This window comes from Apiospora phragmitis, assembly GCF_038363925.1.
Source record: "Apiospora phragmitis strain CBS 135458 chromosome Unknown utg000008l:1.0-3514335.0:1.0-3519231.0, whole genome shotgun sequence".
NCBI lineage: Eukaryota > Fungi > Ascomycota > Sordariomycetes > Amphisphaeriales > Apiosporaceae > Apiospora > Apiospora phragmitis.
The window spans coordinates 613,354-628,334 of NW_027117407.1; the positions used below are offsets into that span (position 1 = coordinate 613,354).

General features: G+C 53.1%; 7 protein-coding genes across 7 annotated transcripts; 2 read left to right on the forward strand and 5 right to left on the reverse strand.

Annotated features, from left to right (window-relative positions):
- Positions 1-739: 739 nt before the first annotated feature.
- Positions 740-1,596, reverse strand: PG994_008600 (uncharacterized protein; the record flags this gene model as incomplete). Its single annotated transcript, XM_066860009.1, has 2 exons — positions 740-1,502; positions 1,538-1,596. 2 exons carry the CDS (start codon positions 1,594-1,596, stop codon positions 740-742), a joined length of 822 nt encoding a protein of 273 aa, XP_066713598.1.
- Positions 1,597-3,862: 2,266 nt separating this feature from the next.
- On the forward strand, positions 3,863-4,285 carry PG994_008601 (uncharacterized protein; the record flags this gene model as incomplete). The annotated part of the gene is made up of 1 exon (XM_066860010.1): positions 3,863-4,285. One exon carries the CDS (start codon positions 3,863-3,865, stop codon positions 4,283-4,285), a length of 423 nt encoding a protein of 140 aa, XP_066713599.1.
- Positions 4,286-5,558: 1,273 nt separating this feature from the next.
- On the reverse strand, positions 5,559-7,133 carry PG994_008602 (uncharacterized protein; the record flags this gene model as incomplete). The annotated part of the gene is made up of 6 exons (XM_066860011.1): positions 5,559-5,753; positions 5,839-6,110; positions 6,220-6,235; positions 6,282-6,479; positions 6,797-6,887; positions 7,102-7,133. The coding sequence occupies 6 exons, from the start codon at positions 7,131-7,133 to the stop codon at positions 5,559-5,561; spliced, it is 804 nt and encodes a 267-aa protein (XP_066713600.1).
- Positions 7,134-7,161: 28 nt separating this feature from the next.
- On the forward strand, positions 7,162-8,746 carry PG994_008603 (uncharacterized protein; the record flags this gene model as incomplete). The annotated part of the gene is made up of 5 exons (XM_066860012.1): positions 7,162-7,329; positions 7,642-7,738; positions 7,788-8,184; positions 8,279-8,443; positions 8,509-8,746. 5 exons carry the CDS (start codon positions 7,162-7,164, stop codon positions 8,744-8,746), a joined length of 1,065 nt encoding a protein of 354 aa, XP_066713601.1.
- Positions 8,747-9,121: 375 nt separating this feature from the next.
- Positions 9,122-9,861, reverse strand: PG994_008604 (Retinol dehydrogenase 12; the record flags this gene model as incomplete). Its single annotated transcript, XM_066860013.1, has 3 exons — positions 9,122-9,242; positions 9,330-9,558; positions 9,621-9,861. The coding sequence occupies 3 exons, from the start codon at positions 9,859-9,861 to the stop codon at positions 9,122-9,124; spliced, it is 591 nt and encodes a 196-aa protein (XP_066713602.1).
- A 14-nt stretch (positions 9,862-9,875) lies between these two features.
- On the reverse strand, positions 9,876-10,256 carry PG994_008605 (uncharacterized protein; the record flags this gene model as incomplete). Its single annotated transcript, XM_066860014.1, has 1 exon — positions 9,876-10,256. One exon carries the CDS (start codon positions 10,254-10,256, stop codon positions 9,876-9,878), a length of 381 nt encoding a protein of 126 aa, XP_066713603.1.
- A 1,086-nt stretch (positions 10,257-11,342) lies between these two features.
- On the reverse strand, positions 11,343-13,275 carry PG994_008606 (uncharacterized protein; the record flags this gene model as incomplete). The annotated part of the gene is made up of 4 exons (XM_066860015.1): positions 11,343-11,873; positions 11,899-12,668; positions 12,733-12,925; positions 12,982-13,275. The coding sequence occupies 4 exons, from the start codon at positions 13,273-13,275 to the stop codon at positions 11,343-11,345; spliced, it is 1,788 nt and encodes a 595-aa protein (XP_066713604.1).
- Positions 13,276-14,981: the final 1,706 nt, after the last annotated feature.

Sequence of the window (14,981 nt, forward strand, 5' to 3'; positions counted from 1 at the left end):
AAGCTCGACAAAATATAAAAAAATTACTTAAAACGTACTCGCTAATAAACTATACGGAATAATTTTCGACGTTAATAATAATATTATATTAAATATAACGTTTAAAAAAATTATATAAAACTTAAAATTTTAAGAAATTTTAATAATTTTTTATATAAACTCGAAGTTTTTATATAAATATTTAATAAAGTTTAATATAATAAACGAAAAGCGACTAATAATTAATATTATATTACTTCGAAAATCGTACAAAAAAAAGGAGATAATAGAGATTTATTAAATAAACGAACGAAATAACCCGGCGGACGTTTTTATAAAAAAATCTTTAAATAAAACCCTTAAATAACTTATCTCGATAAATAAACTAATTATATAAATAAAAACATATATTAAAAAGCTTCGCTTATATAACGAGTAAGCGAAAAATAAAAAGTAAAAGGGAAAAAAGAGGATCTTCCCTTTAAAAAGAAAAACTATTAATATTAGAACAGCCACTTTAAAGGCTTTTAATACCTCTTAAAAAAGGCGTTACGTATATACGACGCACGGATTATTAACCCCTTATACGAGAAGGTAAGCGCTGGCGGCTTCCCGCCAGTTAATAAATAAAGGAGACAGGTAGAATATAAGCACCGTCTCAACCCCTACGCAGCGTACGTACGCACCAGAAAGCCCATTCAACACAGACCGTATATCTTCGGGTAGAATGCCCAATATTGCAAGCAATTTATCTCTTGGCTCAGAGGTGTGCTTCGAACGACAGATTCGCAATATATCGAGCAGTGTTTCGGCGCCCCCTTCTCCTAATATCTCTAGCACGCCAACATTGGCTGGCCCTCCCCGATAGTAGAATATGTGCAAACGACTGACGGTGTCGAGAGCCCCTTGCAAATCCCGACGGAAAGCAATGCTTCAATATATCTTCGTGTCGCTCCAACACCGCCATCAGCTCTTGTAACACCCCCCACGGAATACTGCCCTCGCGACAGCAAACAGTCACCGACTTGGCACTCAGGATCTCTTGGACCACCCAGAGTCTACTCCAGTAGTCTCTTTCGAAAAGGTTCACCAAGGCTGCAAAGTAATCCCTGTTCGATTCCTTTTCAATGCATGATTCCACTTTCCCTTCGGAGTCCGACGCGTTGCAGAGCTCTAAGGCGAGGGGGATCGCGGATGAGCTATCAGGCGATCTTGGGCCAATCCAGACGACGACTGACTCCGCTTTGCTATATATGGTAGCCATGGGTCGTACCTGTGATGATTGTTCTGCCTTGTTGCTCTGGTCTATACAAATTGCATCCGCCCAGATCAGTAGCGTATCGTCAGATCTGCGAAGGGCCCTGAGAGCGCCCTGCAGACTAGAAGTGACTCTGGTCCTGATGCCATTCACTTCAATGTTGACAGTGTCGTCAGCATCGCCCCATGCATAAGACAAGGCCGTATATTGTGGCGGGTCTTCAAGCGATGTTTCGATGAGCTCACACCTAATCACCGACGTGTGGCTTGGAAGAAGACGAATCAATCAGACTCCATCCACCTTGAGCTCTTCATATTGAGCGGTGCCTTGACTGGGCTCGGCTTTGGAGGGGTACCCATAGATTTTGAACCAATTTGGAGAGGAGTATGAGCCGAAGAGCGTGAGACGTCTTTTTTGTAGTTGGCTGCTTTGCTGCTTCTGTAGGCAGCTGAATTTGATTCTGTTGGGTCTGACGGGTGACCAGAATAGTACATGCTCACGAAAGAAAAGATGAGGATGATTTCCTCTGTCAGACTGAAAGATTAAATTAACACAGCCGTTTTTTTTCTTCGTTTCTCACTAGATGGATGACTCCTAGGCGCGGCTTGGTTAGAGAAAAAAAACGACAAAGGTAGGTACGACTGCTACTGTCGCCTTTTGAAGAGGGGTACAGGAGAGCTCAGCCGTTATTACCTCGGACATAGAAATACTCGCTTGTCAGATCACGTGGCCCCCTTAGCTGCTTTGCCTTTCTTCGTGTTACACAAGAACTCTCTCAGGAAAGGTCTAGTATTTCTGGGCTCGTCAACCCGGGGACTTGTCTATAATTTCATTTTGGGCTCAGTGCCATGTCAGCCATACAGTAGAAACGCAAGGCCCGTTGCCGAGCATCCTTGAGGAATACGATGAGAGTTGTCATAAATGACTACCCGCTACGGGATGATACTCAGGATAGGGGCCTCCCATCATTCTTAGGCCTTGGGAGGTGCTTGGTAGAAACCGCTGGGAAAGGCTAAACAACATATGGTCAGTAGAGACATAAGTTGGGAACTCGTCTCGAGACATTGGCTGATAGGACTCACCTAGGTACGCATAGACGACCATGCATTTCCAAATTTCAGAAGCAGCTTTGAACAAGTCAGATGCCGCCATAGAAGGCTGCCACAGTTGAGATGTCTTGGGGAGAGGTGGGCCACGTCCATCTGCTTATCTGCCTGGCGGGATGGTTGAGGCAGCACAATCACTCCGAGCTCACCTGAAGAAACAGCTCCAGCTGCCCTATTCAATGCCAAACAAGAAGCCTTTCCAGTATCTCCGAGAACCATCTGGTGTAGTGGCAGAGCAACTGCCATTTAAGAAACACCACTGCTGACCCGTGTTCGAATCCGATCTAGTGCATCGAAGGATTTTCGGTTCGACCGTTGTGTCGCTGCCTAACCAGCACGGACTCACCTCTGCTCTTTACTTAGGGCTACCCCGGCTTGATCACCCGGACTGCTCGGTAACCTCGCTCGGGATTATCGCCCCGGCCTTAACCGGCTGGGGGTACATGGCGGTTGTGCTGACATGAACTCGGTGTAGTGGCTAAAGTTAATAGGCAAGCAAACTACTATCGGACCCCCCACGCGCTCTAGGCTGTAGTCATGTAAATAATCAACCCCCCCCCCCTTCCTCTCCAGATGGTTCTCGGTTCTCTTTTTTTCTTCCCCCTCCCTACCTTTCTGGCTTTTTTGTCTTCGCCTATCTTCTTTGGACCACCTACCCAAACGTAGCTAGACACCCATCTTGATCGTGTTAGGTAGACTTTCAGCTAGTTGTCTCGCAAACCCGGCTGATGTATTGCTATTGAAAGGTATCTCGCTCCAGCTCAAGTGACACCTTGCGAATGGCCCAACCCAAGTGCATTTTATTCAGCGCTGAATAGTAATAGGGCCAAACAAGATCGAGCCCAAGATGGAAACTCCGGTTTCAATTCCAACACCACAATAGCCAGAGGCCAATCGATAAAGGCAACCCCAACAACGAGTTCTCGACTAACCAACGCCGTTTCATACCTCATCAAGATGGGTCCAAGGCCGGACAGGATGTCAATTCCTCCCAACCGGTGTTCCTCCATGCCGATTCAGACGTCAAGGATGCCAACGACTCTGTCCGGGAGTCTCATTTCAAGCCTAGGACCAACCCTTTCGTCAATCCGAAGCCTGCCATACCTTTTTCACATCATAAAGACGATGGAATCAAACATTTTCTCAGGGCTACTGTCAACTCTTTCCACGAAGGAGACTGTGACGACCCTAACGACCCCGAGGTCGCTGATCTCATTGACTCTGACGACTCTGACGGCTGACGACTCTGAGGTCGAAGATTTTTACATTGGAGGTAGAAATGCTTACCAACTCTTGATGTCAGTACTACTCTTTTTAGAGTAAATGTGATGTTTCAGGAGCGAACAAAGGCACTCCTTAAGTAAACGGTGAGTCCATCCACCCTGAGACACTGGGATAACGAGGAATAACCACTGGAGTAAGCAGGGAATAGACCCTGAAAGTGGCTTGCCAACTGCAAACGCAAGACTCGCTCGCAGCCAAAGCGTACAGCCAAGCGTCGAGTGTTTACTCCTTTATGATGGAGAAACAAGATGAAGGGACGATGCTGTGCATCGGCTCCGGGGCCAACGCCAGATATAGAGTTCTGGCCAGGCTCGCAGACTATGATACCCATACGGTCCTGTCTCACAGGGTAAAGTCTTCTCTGGCCGAAGGGTACACTATTGCACAACGTAGCTTGCTCTGCTGGACTCCAATTCCCTCGAATCACCACATCCCCGGGTTCCGCCTCAGGATGCTCGCTGTCGAAGCAGTATTTTGTTTCTTGTTCCATGCTGCCCGCGAGAACGTCCTAGATTCGAAATGGAGCGCAGCCAATAACTGGAAGAGAGAGGATGTCGCCTGGCTCCCGCTCTGCACGCACACTGCCCTCACGGAACGACCGAGGGGCCTGGTTTCCAGAACGGAGCAAGAGCTACTGGATTACAACAACGAGAGGTAAAAGTAGTTGAAGTTAAAGATAGAACAGTATATTTAAAACATAAGGAAGAAATCAAACATCGGAAACGGATGAATTCGAAGCTCTTCGTCCAGAACCAAAAGGCTAGAGACCTGGAACGATGGCTCAAGAAGTCGAGGGCCATGAAGAACGCCTGAGCAAAGAACAATTGCGTGCAGCAAAGCGCCCGTGGGCAGCTAAGAGGAAGCGTGCTATCAAACAGCCAAAGTATTTTCAGGTGAAACTTATGTATGAGTGCTTATTTTATGCCTTGGAGGATTGCCTTTCTGAAGGTTACGCATCTCTACCCACTACTGGGTGTGTTGGAAATGCTATTTGTCCGTTTACGCAAGTACAGGAACACGGCATCTAACTCTACCACATGCTCACTGTTCTCGTTCAAATATCGAATGGGGGGATTTGCTGAGGAGGTGAGTCGGATGACGATGGATATAGATAATGGTAGTTAGTACGTGTAGGACCGCCCCAAGGTAGCTAGAGATAATACCGATGGTTGATATTGAAAAAGGGATCAGAGCTAAAGGGGTCAAAACCATGAGAATGGCCATACTGAGAACCAATGAAAACTCAGAATCAGAGACAGCAGAGCGTTGGGGGATCTGGGCAACTGAGCCGTGTTACCAGATCCCGTATGGATGGGCCGAAAATCGGCGGAGGTCTGGAGCTAGACAACTTCAAGCCAATCAGTGCCTCACAGACCGTGACACAATCAAGCTGAGGATGGCACGTGGCTTCCGGTCCTAGTTTCACTCCAGCAATGAGAGATGGCTGTGTAAGTAGGCTGTCCGGAGTTCGATAGTGGTGGCATTGGTGTGCTAGTAATGGAACCCTTACTATGTATCACTACTACTCCGGTTGCTATAGATAAGGGCAGAGGCACAATGTGTGCGTAGACATTGCATGTGAAAAGCTAATACTGCAACCACCAGTGAGGTGCCATCCTGCCTCCTTTATTCACAGGAGAGTACATTCTCAAAGAGGACACAGGTGTTTTCTTTGGGAGTGATCTCCTCGTTGCGAGTCGTTCGGATGCTCTATAGGCCCGTGTGAAGTGCTGTGAAGACACTACCGACCCAAAACACGATGTGCAAAAGGGCTGATACCGTCAACTGAACTAATAGTAGGTAATAAGGTGATCGCCGAGTATCCACTTCCGCACGAAGTAGGTCGCGCACGTTAGCATGTTGGCCGTCGTCTCGGTCCCGGCCGCCTTGGGGTCGCGCATGGCGTCGCGGAAGTGGCCCGGGATCGTGACCTAGAGCTCGCGCATGAGCATGGCAAAGGTCTCGGGGATGTACTCGAGAAAGGGGGGCGTGAGCGAGCCGAGCCCGCCGAGCTGTGGGAAAAAGCGCCAGAAGTACATGTAGGTCGTGAACCCCTCGAGCGCGCCCTTGTAGTTGTGGCCCCACCCCTCGTGGTCGAGGAACCCGCGCGGCTCGCCGAAGGCGTACTGCGAGATGGTGTCGCCCGTCAGGCAGTTGTAGGCCTCGGTCAGGTCGACCGGTTTGTCCGTCCAGGCCAGCAGCTTGTCGCACAGCTGCTGCACCAGCCGGCGCACGCTCGGCTCGAGCTTGGCCATCTGCGCCTTGGAGAAGAAGCGGTTGAGGGCGCCGCGCCGCGCCGCAGCCGGTGCAGCTCGTGCGCCCGCGCGCCCGCGCACCGAACGCCGTCACGGCCACGGAGCCCACGTTGGAGTTGAGGTAGTGCTGGTGCTTGTCGCGGACCCGGCCGCCGCCAGGGTAGATCTCGGTCACGAAGGACGAGTCGTTGCAGTGCAGCTCCTCCGGGCTGATGCGGACGATGGGCCCTAACATGGGAAGCATATAAGTACGACTACTCGGAAGGCAGAAGAAGGAGAAGAACAAGGAGCGCTGAATTCTAGGGGATCGGGTTCAGAAGAGACTTGGTTCACTCACCATAGATCTCGTGCATCTTCCTGATCTCGTTCACGTATCTTCCATGACGGACAAAGTCATACCAAAAACTCGTAGATAAATGTAGCCGCTGCTAGCCGCGGTCCCGGGAATTTGTACAGCGGATGGAAGGGCGAGACATTGTACAAGGCGAGGAGGAGCCGGTAGGCAAGCCAGGCACCCAAGAGCCTCAGGATGACACCGCTGTTGAGAACAGAAGCGCCCAGCGTCTCAAAGAAGAGGAGAAGGCGAATGCGTGTTTTCTGTTATTCCTTTTCTTAGTCAGGATGGTTCCGGAGCTCCCCGGCCGCCAAAGCATTTCGTTCCCGGCAACTTGGAACCTATCACGGTCATCAGGCTATATACCGCGCCTCGTGAACGGCTCTCAGACATTTGACCATGTAACCTCGTCACAAGCGCAAAAGATGAAAATCTACGATTGCGCCGTTAAAGCTCCAATAGCCGCGACTTGGCGACAACCTGTACTGTGCGTACTAAGGTGGCATCCCTGACGGACCATCCCTTCTTTACAGTTTGATATGTTACCTGTCATTCCGTTACATACGAGCGTGTCACATACCCCTCCCGTTTCCAGCATTGGTGGTGATAGCCATGCATCAACTCGACTTGGGCTGGCCTCTGATCTCAATGTCGACAAAGCAGTCTCTGGGCTGCGGTTCTTGCCATGTTAGGACTTCTGTCTTGGTGGCTGGCATGTCATGGACTCGTCAAGGTGTTTTGGATTGTGTTCCCTGCTCAAACGTCCATGGCGACGAGAACAAACGAATCTATATCAGGCCAAATAGTTCCAGCTTCCACCTTTCGCCTCGTAATAGCATATTAAATGATTGTGACTGCCCCGTCTTTGTTTCGGTTCGTGCGTACCTACAGCTCAGTTCGACTTCGGATAACGTCATGGTATCGGCATAATCTTCTCTTCTCAAAATGGCGGGTCAAACGGTGTTCATACCGATGTTGCCACTGGTGCGGAAGCATATCATCGTGGAATCTATCGTTATTGCTCTCACGACGGTCGTGTTGGGATTTCGCCTTTTGGCTCGGGCCCAGGCATTGGGATTGGGAGCCAATGACTATTTGGTGATCGCTGGCTATGTATGGTCTTTCTTGTCTTCTCCTTCGCCCCTTTTGCCAAGTTTCCCCGAGTCCAGGGCACCCGTCCCATCCAGACATGATGTCTAAAGCTAACCTACTACTGCCACAGGTAATCATGATTGCCGGTATTATCATGTCATGTAAGTTGGCTGGCGCCCCCGGCTCGGACCAAAAGAAAAGAAGAAGACACATGGTGGATGACAAATCTGGTTAAATGATCATATAGGGACTAACCTAGGCCTAGGCTATGACTCCTTAGAGACGACACCCGGATACCGTCTACGTAAGTCTTAAAAGCTTTCGTTTGCCCAGCTCCTAGAATACGCCGCTGCCGATGTGTCCGTCATCAAGGTCGTCGCTGACAGGTCTCCCAATTTCAGCCCAAAACAACCTTCCCAGAATCCTCAAAGTAAGTCGCAGCAGAATAGGAGTCAACACTTCTTTTTTCTTCTGAGCAGGAGGACTTCTTGCACAGGATCTCTTCACCGCCTCGCCAATCTACATCTCCTGCATCACCTGCCTTAAAGCCAGCGTGCTGTTGTCGTACCGCCGCATCTTCAACAACAGCACGGAGTGGGTCCGGATCGCCACCTGGGGCATGCTGGCCATGGTGGCGGGCTGGGGCCTCTCCTTCATCATGGCCATGGTCTTTGTCTGCATCCTGATCCGCAAGCAATGGGACACGGAGATCCTGGGCACCTGCTACAATGCCGTCGAGATGTACAAGGCGCTGTGCATCACCAACATCGTCACCGACCTCGTCATCATGGCGCTGCCCGTCCGCGTCATCTGGGCGCTGCAGATGAGGAAGGCCGAGAAGTTCGCCCTGATCGTCTGCTTCGCTCTTGGGCTATGGTAAGCTCTCTCTCTCTCTCTCTCTCTCTCTCTCTCTCTCTCCCCTCTTGCTCCAGCCAGCCAGTCCACTGACCAACCATCTACACCATTCCAGCGTCTGCGCCATCGCAGCGGTCCGACTCTCAGCCCACTACGACCTGGAAATGCAGGCCAACCTGACGGGCACCATCGAACTGACCGTCTTCCTGGCCGTGCTGGAGCTGTGCATCGACATCGTGTCCATCAGCTTGCCGATGCTGCGGCCCTTCTACCTGCTATGGTGCGCGAAGCACGCCTCGTCGAAGCTGTCCGACACACCCCCCCCCCCTTGGGCCGGGGAGGCAGTGGCAGCAACAACCACGGCCTCGTCACCTTCGGCCGGTCCGATCGGCGGAAGCGCTACTATCTGAAGCGGCAGACCAACTACAACAGCAAACAGGACGATGAGACACCCGTGAGCCAGTGGGGGTTGAAGAAGTACCAGGGGCAGCAGGAGGAATTTTCGGTCGGTGACGACGCGGGATCGGAGAGGCGTCTGGCGCCCACCAATGACGGCCAGACGAGGTCTTGGGAAACGTGGTGATGATATCATGTTAAGGAACAAGGCTTCGAGTATCTATGTACACCAGGAGGAACGATGAAGCCGCAGTGTACAAGTACTCTGATATATGTACCAGGCGGCGTTAATGAGAAAACAAAGTGACTGTATATACTTCATCGAATAGGCAAGTCCTGTGCCCCAGAGCTTTGCTGTCACTCATTCTACTTGACACAACCCTTGTTGAACGGAGACCATTCGTTACACATAATTAGCAAGAAACAAAGAGGTAGCACGATCTTACGCCGGCGTAATGCCATAATGCTACCAAGTGGGAAAGGCTTGCAACTCTCGAGTGACTATCGGAAGACGCTCATTTCACTACCAACCAACCAATATGCTAAAAATACCAAGCTCGCCTCACCCCTTCATCCCCTCGAGCACCTCCTCTACTTTAGCAAAGCTCAGTTCCTTCATGGTCTCGTCCCACAATCTATCGCCCAGACGACGACCCGCCTCCGTATACATCATCGGAGGCCACCTGCATATGAAAGAATAGATGTCAGTCATCAACCTATGATCGCGTCAAAACTCAGGGGTGGGGGTGGGGGACAGCAACAAAACTCACGCTCTAACGACCCATTCCGTATAAGACCCATGACTCTCCCGCCCCAGCACCAGACTCGAGTGCACGTAGATCCGCGCCGCGTCCGCCGCGCTGCGGCCCAGGACCCCGAACATGACCCCCGTGAAGAGCCGCACGGCGACCGGTCCATTGCCCTTGGCGATGAGCTCGGTGCCGCGGGTCGCGCCCGGGTTCGAGACATTGACAATGACGTCGTCGGCGCGCACGAACTCTTCGGCTAGCCGCGCGACGAACATGGTCAGCAGCAGCTTCGAGACGCTGTACTGCTCAAACCCGGCGAACTCTTCGGCGCGGTCGAGGAGTCGAGGAGGCTGTGGCCCTCACCGGGGTCGGGCAGCGGCGCAGTCAGTGCGGCGTCGGAACCGATCAGGGTCAGGCGGCCGGGCTCCGTATCGACCGCCGACGGCTTCATCACGGGCAGGAGCAGGATCGCCAACAGCGCGGTGGCGAGGTAGTTCACTTGCAGCGTAGTCTCGCGACACCGCCCCTCCTCGACGCGCTTGAACTCAAACATTCCCAGCCCGGCATTCAGCACCGCCGCATGCAGCCTCCCCCCTGCGGCAGCTCCCGCCTACACCTCTCAACGAAGGCTTGCACCGAGCGGAACGAAGCCATATCAAGCTCCCAGACCACAATCCGGGCGTCGGGGAAGTCGGCCCGGAGACCTGCGGCCGCCGCCTCGCCTTTGGCCAGCGAGCGGACCGCCATGACCAGCAGCGACGCGCGCAGGCGCAGGAAGTGGCGGGCGCACTCGAGGCCGAGGCCGACATTGGCGCCCGTGACCAGGACCGTCTTGCCCGCGAGGTCGACGTCGGCGGGGATCGGGGGCACGCTGTTGAACATCTGCCGGCGGAAGCCGTGGGCAAAGCCCGCCATGTACGCGGCCTTCTTTTCGAGTTGGGCCGACATGTTTTTCGCGACTTTCTACTTGCGGGTGTCGTTGCGGGCAGGATTGGATGGCGGCACTAGGTAATACGTCATGGGAGACGAGCCAAGGGGCGACTTGAAGAGCGAGCAATCAATTGGCATGTCATATCATCTGTCGACAACAACTTAGTCACACGCATCGTTTATATATCGCCAAGGAAGCCGTGATAAATGCCATCGGCACAATTGGATCCTCCGGCAAAGGACACGGCAACTATCCGCCTCCGACCCGGTGGATGTTTAGCTTAGGCAGCAGCGGCCTAGTTGCTGTGCCGCTCTGAGCTGAGACATTGGCAATACCACGCCGCCGCAGCCATGCATGCTTATATTATCTGTCCTTCCTAGTTCGTAATTTCAATCGCGAGTTCTCAGGAATACGGACATAGTGTTAATGTACCCTTCTTCTCTGGTTCTCGTCTTGGCCTTTAATGGAATTGGGTCAAGTGCACCGTAACAGTTGTTTGTTTGTAGAGTGAGGCCGCTAGAAGGATTGGGAGAACGCCCCACTATCACTGGGCCAGCGGTGGTTTCGGCCGCTAAATACTCTATTCTTTTCACCTTCGGGTCCGATAGAAGCAAGCGCATCTCACCTAGTAGATAATCGGTCATTCACCCTGGACAAGTAAGTAGGTACATAGGAGTAGGTATAATAAACTAGTGGAGGCGAGCACAAGCACAAGCGTGCTTGCATTTCATTGACTGTGCCTGGATAAGAAGCAGGTTCGATCAACATTTGTCGCTTTCCTCGCCTTCTACTGTAAGCAAACCAGAGACTAGCAATACTCATGTTGACTCATCAGATAGGAGAGTCCATCCTCATTTCCGCCCCGCCGTCCGACGTCTGGGCCATCTTGATGGGCCTAGCCGTGCTGACATGTATTCGTGACGCTGTACCGGACTGCCCAGGGCTTCATCGTCTCTTCACGCCCAAGCAGCATAACAAACAGACAAGTATAGAAGAAAGCATTTGTAGATGATCCCAATAAAAGACACGCTATAATCATTACCACAACCAACCCCCTTTTTCTCTATCCCTATGCATCTCTCTCATTGCCATCAAGCAAGTAATTAGTTACCAACCCCCTGCCCCCCAGGCAAGCTCCCCACCACCTTCAGCTCCGCCTTCGCCCTCCGCGTCGCCCCGCGCGGCTGCACCCGCTTCAGCGGCCGGTACACGGGCTCCCACATCTGCTCGCGGATCCACTCGTCGAGCTCGTCGTTGTCGGTCGGGATCTCCTTCTCCGTCGCGACGCTGTCCTCGACGGCAGCCTGGATGACCTCGCGCGCGATACGCACGCTTACCGGCCGGACGTGCTCGACGCCCGGCAGTAGAGGGGCAGTGTCGTCCTTAAGGGCCGGGCTCATCTCCGCAACGCCGCGCACAGCTGCGACGAGCATGTTGTCCGTCACGAGGCGGGCGCGGCACAGCACGGCGCCCAAGCCGATACCGGGGAATACGACCGAGTTGTTGCACTCGGCGGGCTCGACTGTGATCTCCTTCCCATCGGGGCCCCAGGGCCCCTTGACGGGCGGGAAGGGCGAGCCCGTCGACACGAGGGCCTTGCCGTTGGTCCACTTGAGCAGGTCCTCGGGCACGGCCTCGTGCAGGCGCGTCGGGTTGGACAGGGGTAGGATGACGGGGGCGCTCGCAGCCCTCGGCCATGGCCTTGACGATCTCCTCGGTGAACGCGCCGGGCTTGGTCGAGGTGCCGACCAGGACGTTTGGTTTCACCTTCTTGACCACGTCCAGTAGGGACGGTTCGCCGCCTCCTTCCCAGTCCTTGGCGTACATCTTCTGTGCGTACGACAACTCCTTAGTCTGCGACATTAGCAGCCCAGGGCGGTCGATCAGGTAGATCTGCTTCGAGGCCTCCTCCTTGCTGATCTTCTTCTCCGAGGCGATGGTGTCGCGCACCATGTCAGCAATACCCACGCCCGCCGTGCCCGCGCCGAAGACCACCATCGTGAGGTCGTTGACGTGCTTCTTGCCGACGTGGAGGCCCGCCATGATGCCCGCGAGCGTCACGCACCCCGTACCCTGCACGTCGTCGTTGAAGCAGGGGACCTTGGGGCGGTAGTTGTCGAGCAGGCGGCGCGCATTGGTCAGACCGAAGTCCTCGAAGTGGATGTAGGCGCGCGGGAACAGCTTGCGCGCTGCGTTGACGAAGGTGTCGACGAACTTATCGTACTTCTCGCCGCGCACGCGCTTTTGTCGCAGGCCCAGGTACAGCTCGTCGTCCAGCAGCTCCTGGTTGTTGGTGCCGCAGTCCAGCACGACGGGCAGCGTCCTGTCGGGGTGGATGCCGGCGCAGAGCGTGGTAAGCACCAGCTTGGCATTGGAAATGAGAATGCCGCCGGTGCCTTGGTCTCCAATCCCGAGAATCTCCTCGCCATCTAGAACCAGTCAGTCGTGAATGGGTGAAGCTTAAGCGGCATGCGCCGGGGTGTGAGCAAGTACCTGATACGACAATGTAGTCGATGTCTTCAGGGCGACCCCACTGCGCCAGATCGTGTTCAACCCTGTCAATGTCGTTGATGTTCAAGAAGCAGCCTGCGGGGCGGCGGAATAGACGGGAGTAGTTCTGGATGGCCTCTCCCTCTGTCGGGGTGTAGACCACGCTGAACATTTCCTGGATGTGGTCTTGGAGGAGCTACCGCGAATGTTAGCCAGCGTAAAAGCTGAGGGTTGACACCGATCGGGTTCTACCTTGTAGTACAGGACGTAGTTCTGGTCCTGCAATGAGGTCAAGAATGTGTTCTTGGCCAAGTCGTCTGGTTTGCTGCGGTACTGCTCATAAGCGCGCGATGCCTGTTGCTCTAGCGTATGTACGCTCTGCGGTAGGAGGCCAGTAAGCTCGAACTCGAGACGCTCCTCCATGCTGTGCGCGGAGCCTCGGTTGAAGATGGGGTTGTTCAGCAGCACATGGCCGCTCACGGCGCACTCAATTGGGCCGCTGGTGCTGAGCGGCAGGTGAGAGAATTTGGAGTTCTCGGGCGTCATTGCGAAGGGTGTATGATGTAGAATCGATGGTATTGTACAGTCAAAGTAGAAAGGACGAAGAAGTTGCTATTGAATTAGGATGGTGTTCCCCGGTTCGCAGATACTGTTCGGCTAATGTACAAGGAGGAATAATCTAAGGATGTCGTGCAACAAAGTGAAGCAAGCTCGTGAGCAGGGCGTAGGTATATAAGTGTGTTATCACCAACCTGACACGACATCCATACCTTGGCAGGAGTAGATGAAAGCGATCGCCAATGCTTACGTTGAGGCATGTGGGTGTGACGTCGTGCTTGTCATCTTCTGGAACCACTGACAAACCCCCCGATGCCTTTAGCGGGGATGGCCGGTGGGATTCGCTGGGTTATGCCGAAGACGAAACAGATCCAGCCGGTTTTAAGACTGCGAAAGCTGCGAATCCACAAACACGCACGCTTGTCCTGTCCTGACTTCATAACCCGAGTGGCTGCTACATGTAACCGCCTGTCCGGCTGCTCGGGGCACGTGGGAGATCCCCAGACAGATGATAAGCACAAGAGAGGGGTGAATGCAGGTGTGACATTGATAATTGAAGTAACCTAGAGTAGCTAAGCAAAAATGTAGGAGCGAAAGGAGCCTCGCTCATGTAGGAGACGGCATTTGGAGATCGAAACCTCCAGAAGCCAAGATGAGCATGGACTATGATGATCCCATTGGTAAGAACTTGTTCTTGCAGTATGTCGAGAGACATGAGGCGATGCCATGGTGCGTGAACACCAAAGCACCGCCCCCCAAAACGAACCGAACCCTCAGAGAGCCACGGTACAAGACGTACCAGGCGTCAAGAACTTCCTTGCGAAAGACTCGTGGGAGGGAAAAGGCGAGTGGCCGGCGTTTGGATGCTGCGGATTGAGATGACATGAATAGGAAATGCAACGACACCTACCTTTGCAATTACTGCTTCCTAGAAACCTTGCGCATCAAGCGCGACAAGGCTTTGCAGTTCTCCTGTCGATATGGTTTATTGCTCAGAAAGAAAATTTTAGCGACCGCTGGACAAGAAAATTTTGCCGGGCCTTCAGGAGGTGACGCGCGCTACAGGCTTCGCGGCAAATGGAACATCTAGTGGCCGAGAGGCAGTGGAGCTGAGAATTGGGGCCATGCTTCCTCCATCAAAATGCTCTGCTCAATAGATTCCACGAGCATTCCACCATACGGAGTCCTTCTTCCGGCTTCTCGTCTTGTCTGGTTCGTCCTGCCTAAAGACAAAGTCACTGCTGCTATCTTTCACGCCGCGCCTATTCACAACGTCTTTCCTGATAGCCAGTGGGCTTGGCAAGCTTTCCGAGCTTTCTCCATCGCATCGATCAGTTCGACCACCAGCGTTGCCAACTGTTGCTGATGCGTGCCGCTTCGAGTCAAGTACAGTAAACGGAAACGTCACTAAGTCCCAGAAACCCAGGATTCCGTACCTGGTTTTCCATGACACCTCAGCCGTACCCGCTCCCGAAATGCTTGACCTTGGATCTGCCACTAGGTTTTGCTCTGCTAGATCTGCCGTCGCTGCCGAAGAGTGCGGGCCGCCGTCCCCACCGCTTCAAACGACTTCGCCCGAGCTTTCAGAGGCCGTGACGTGCATGATTTCTGACACCGCAGACCTGATATGAAGTTCAAACCAATAGCGCTGATAGGAATTGAACACATCCTCATTCATCCTTACTCTCTTCAGT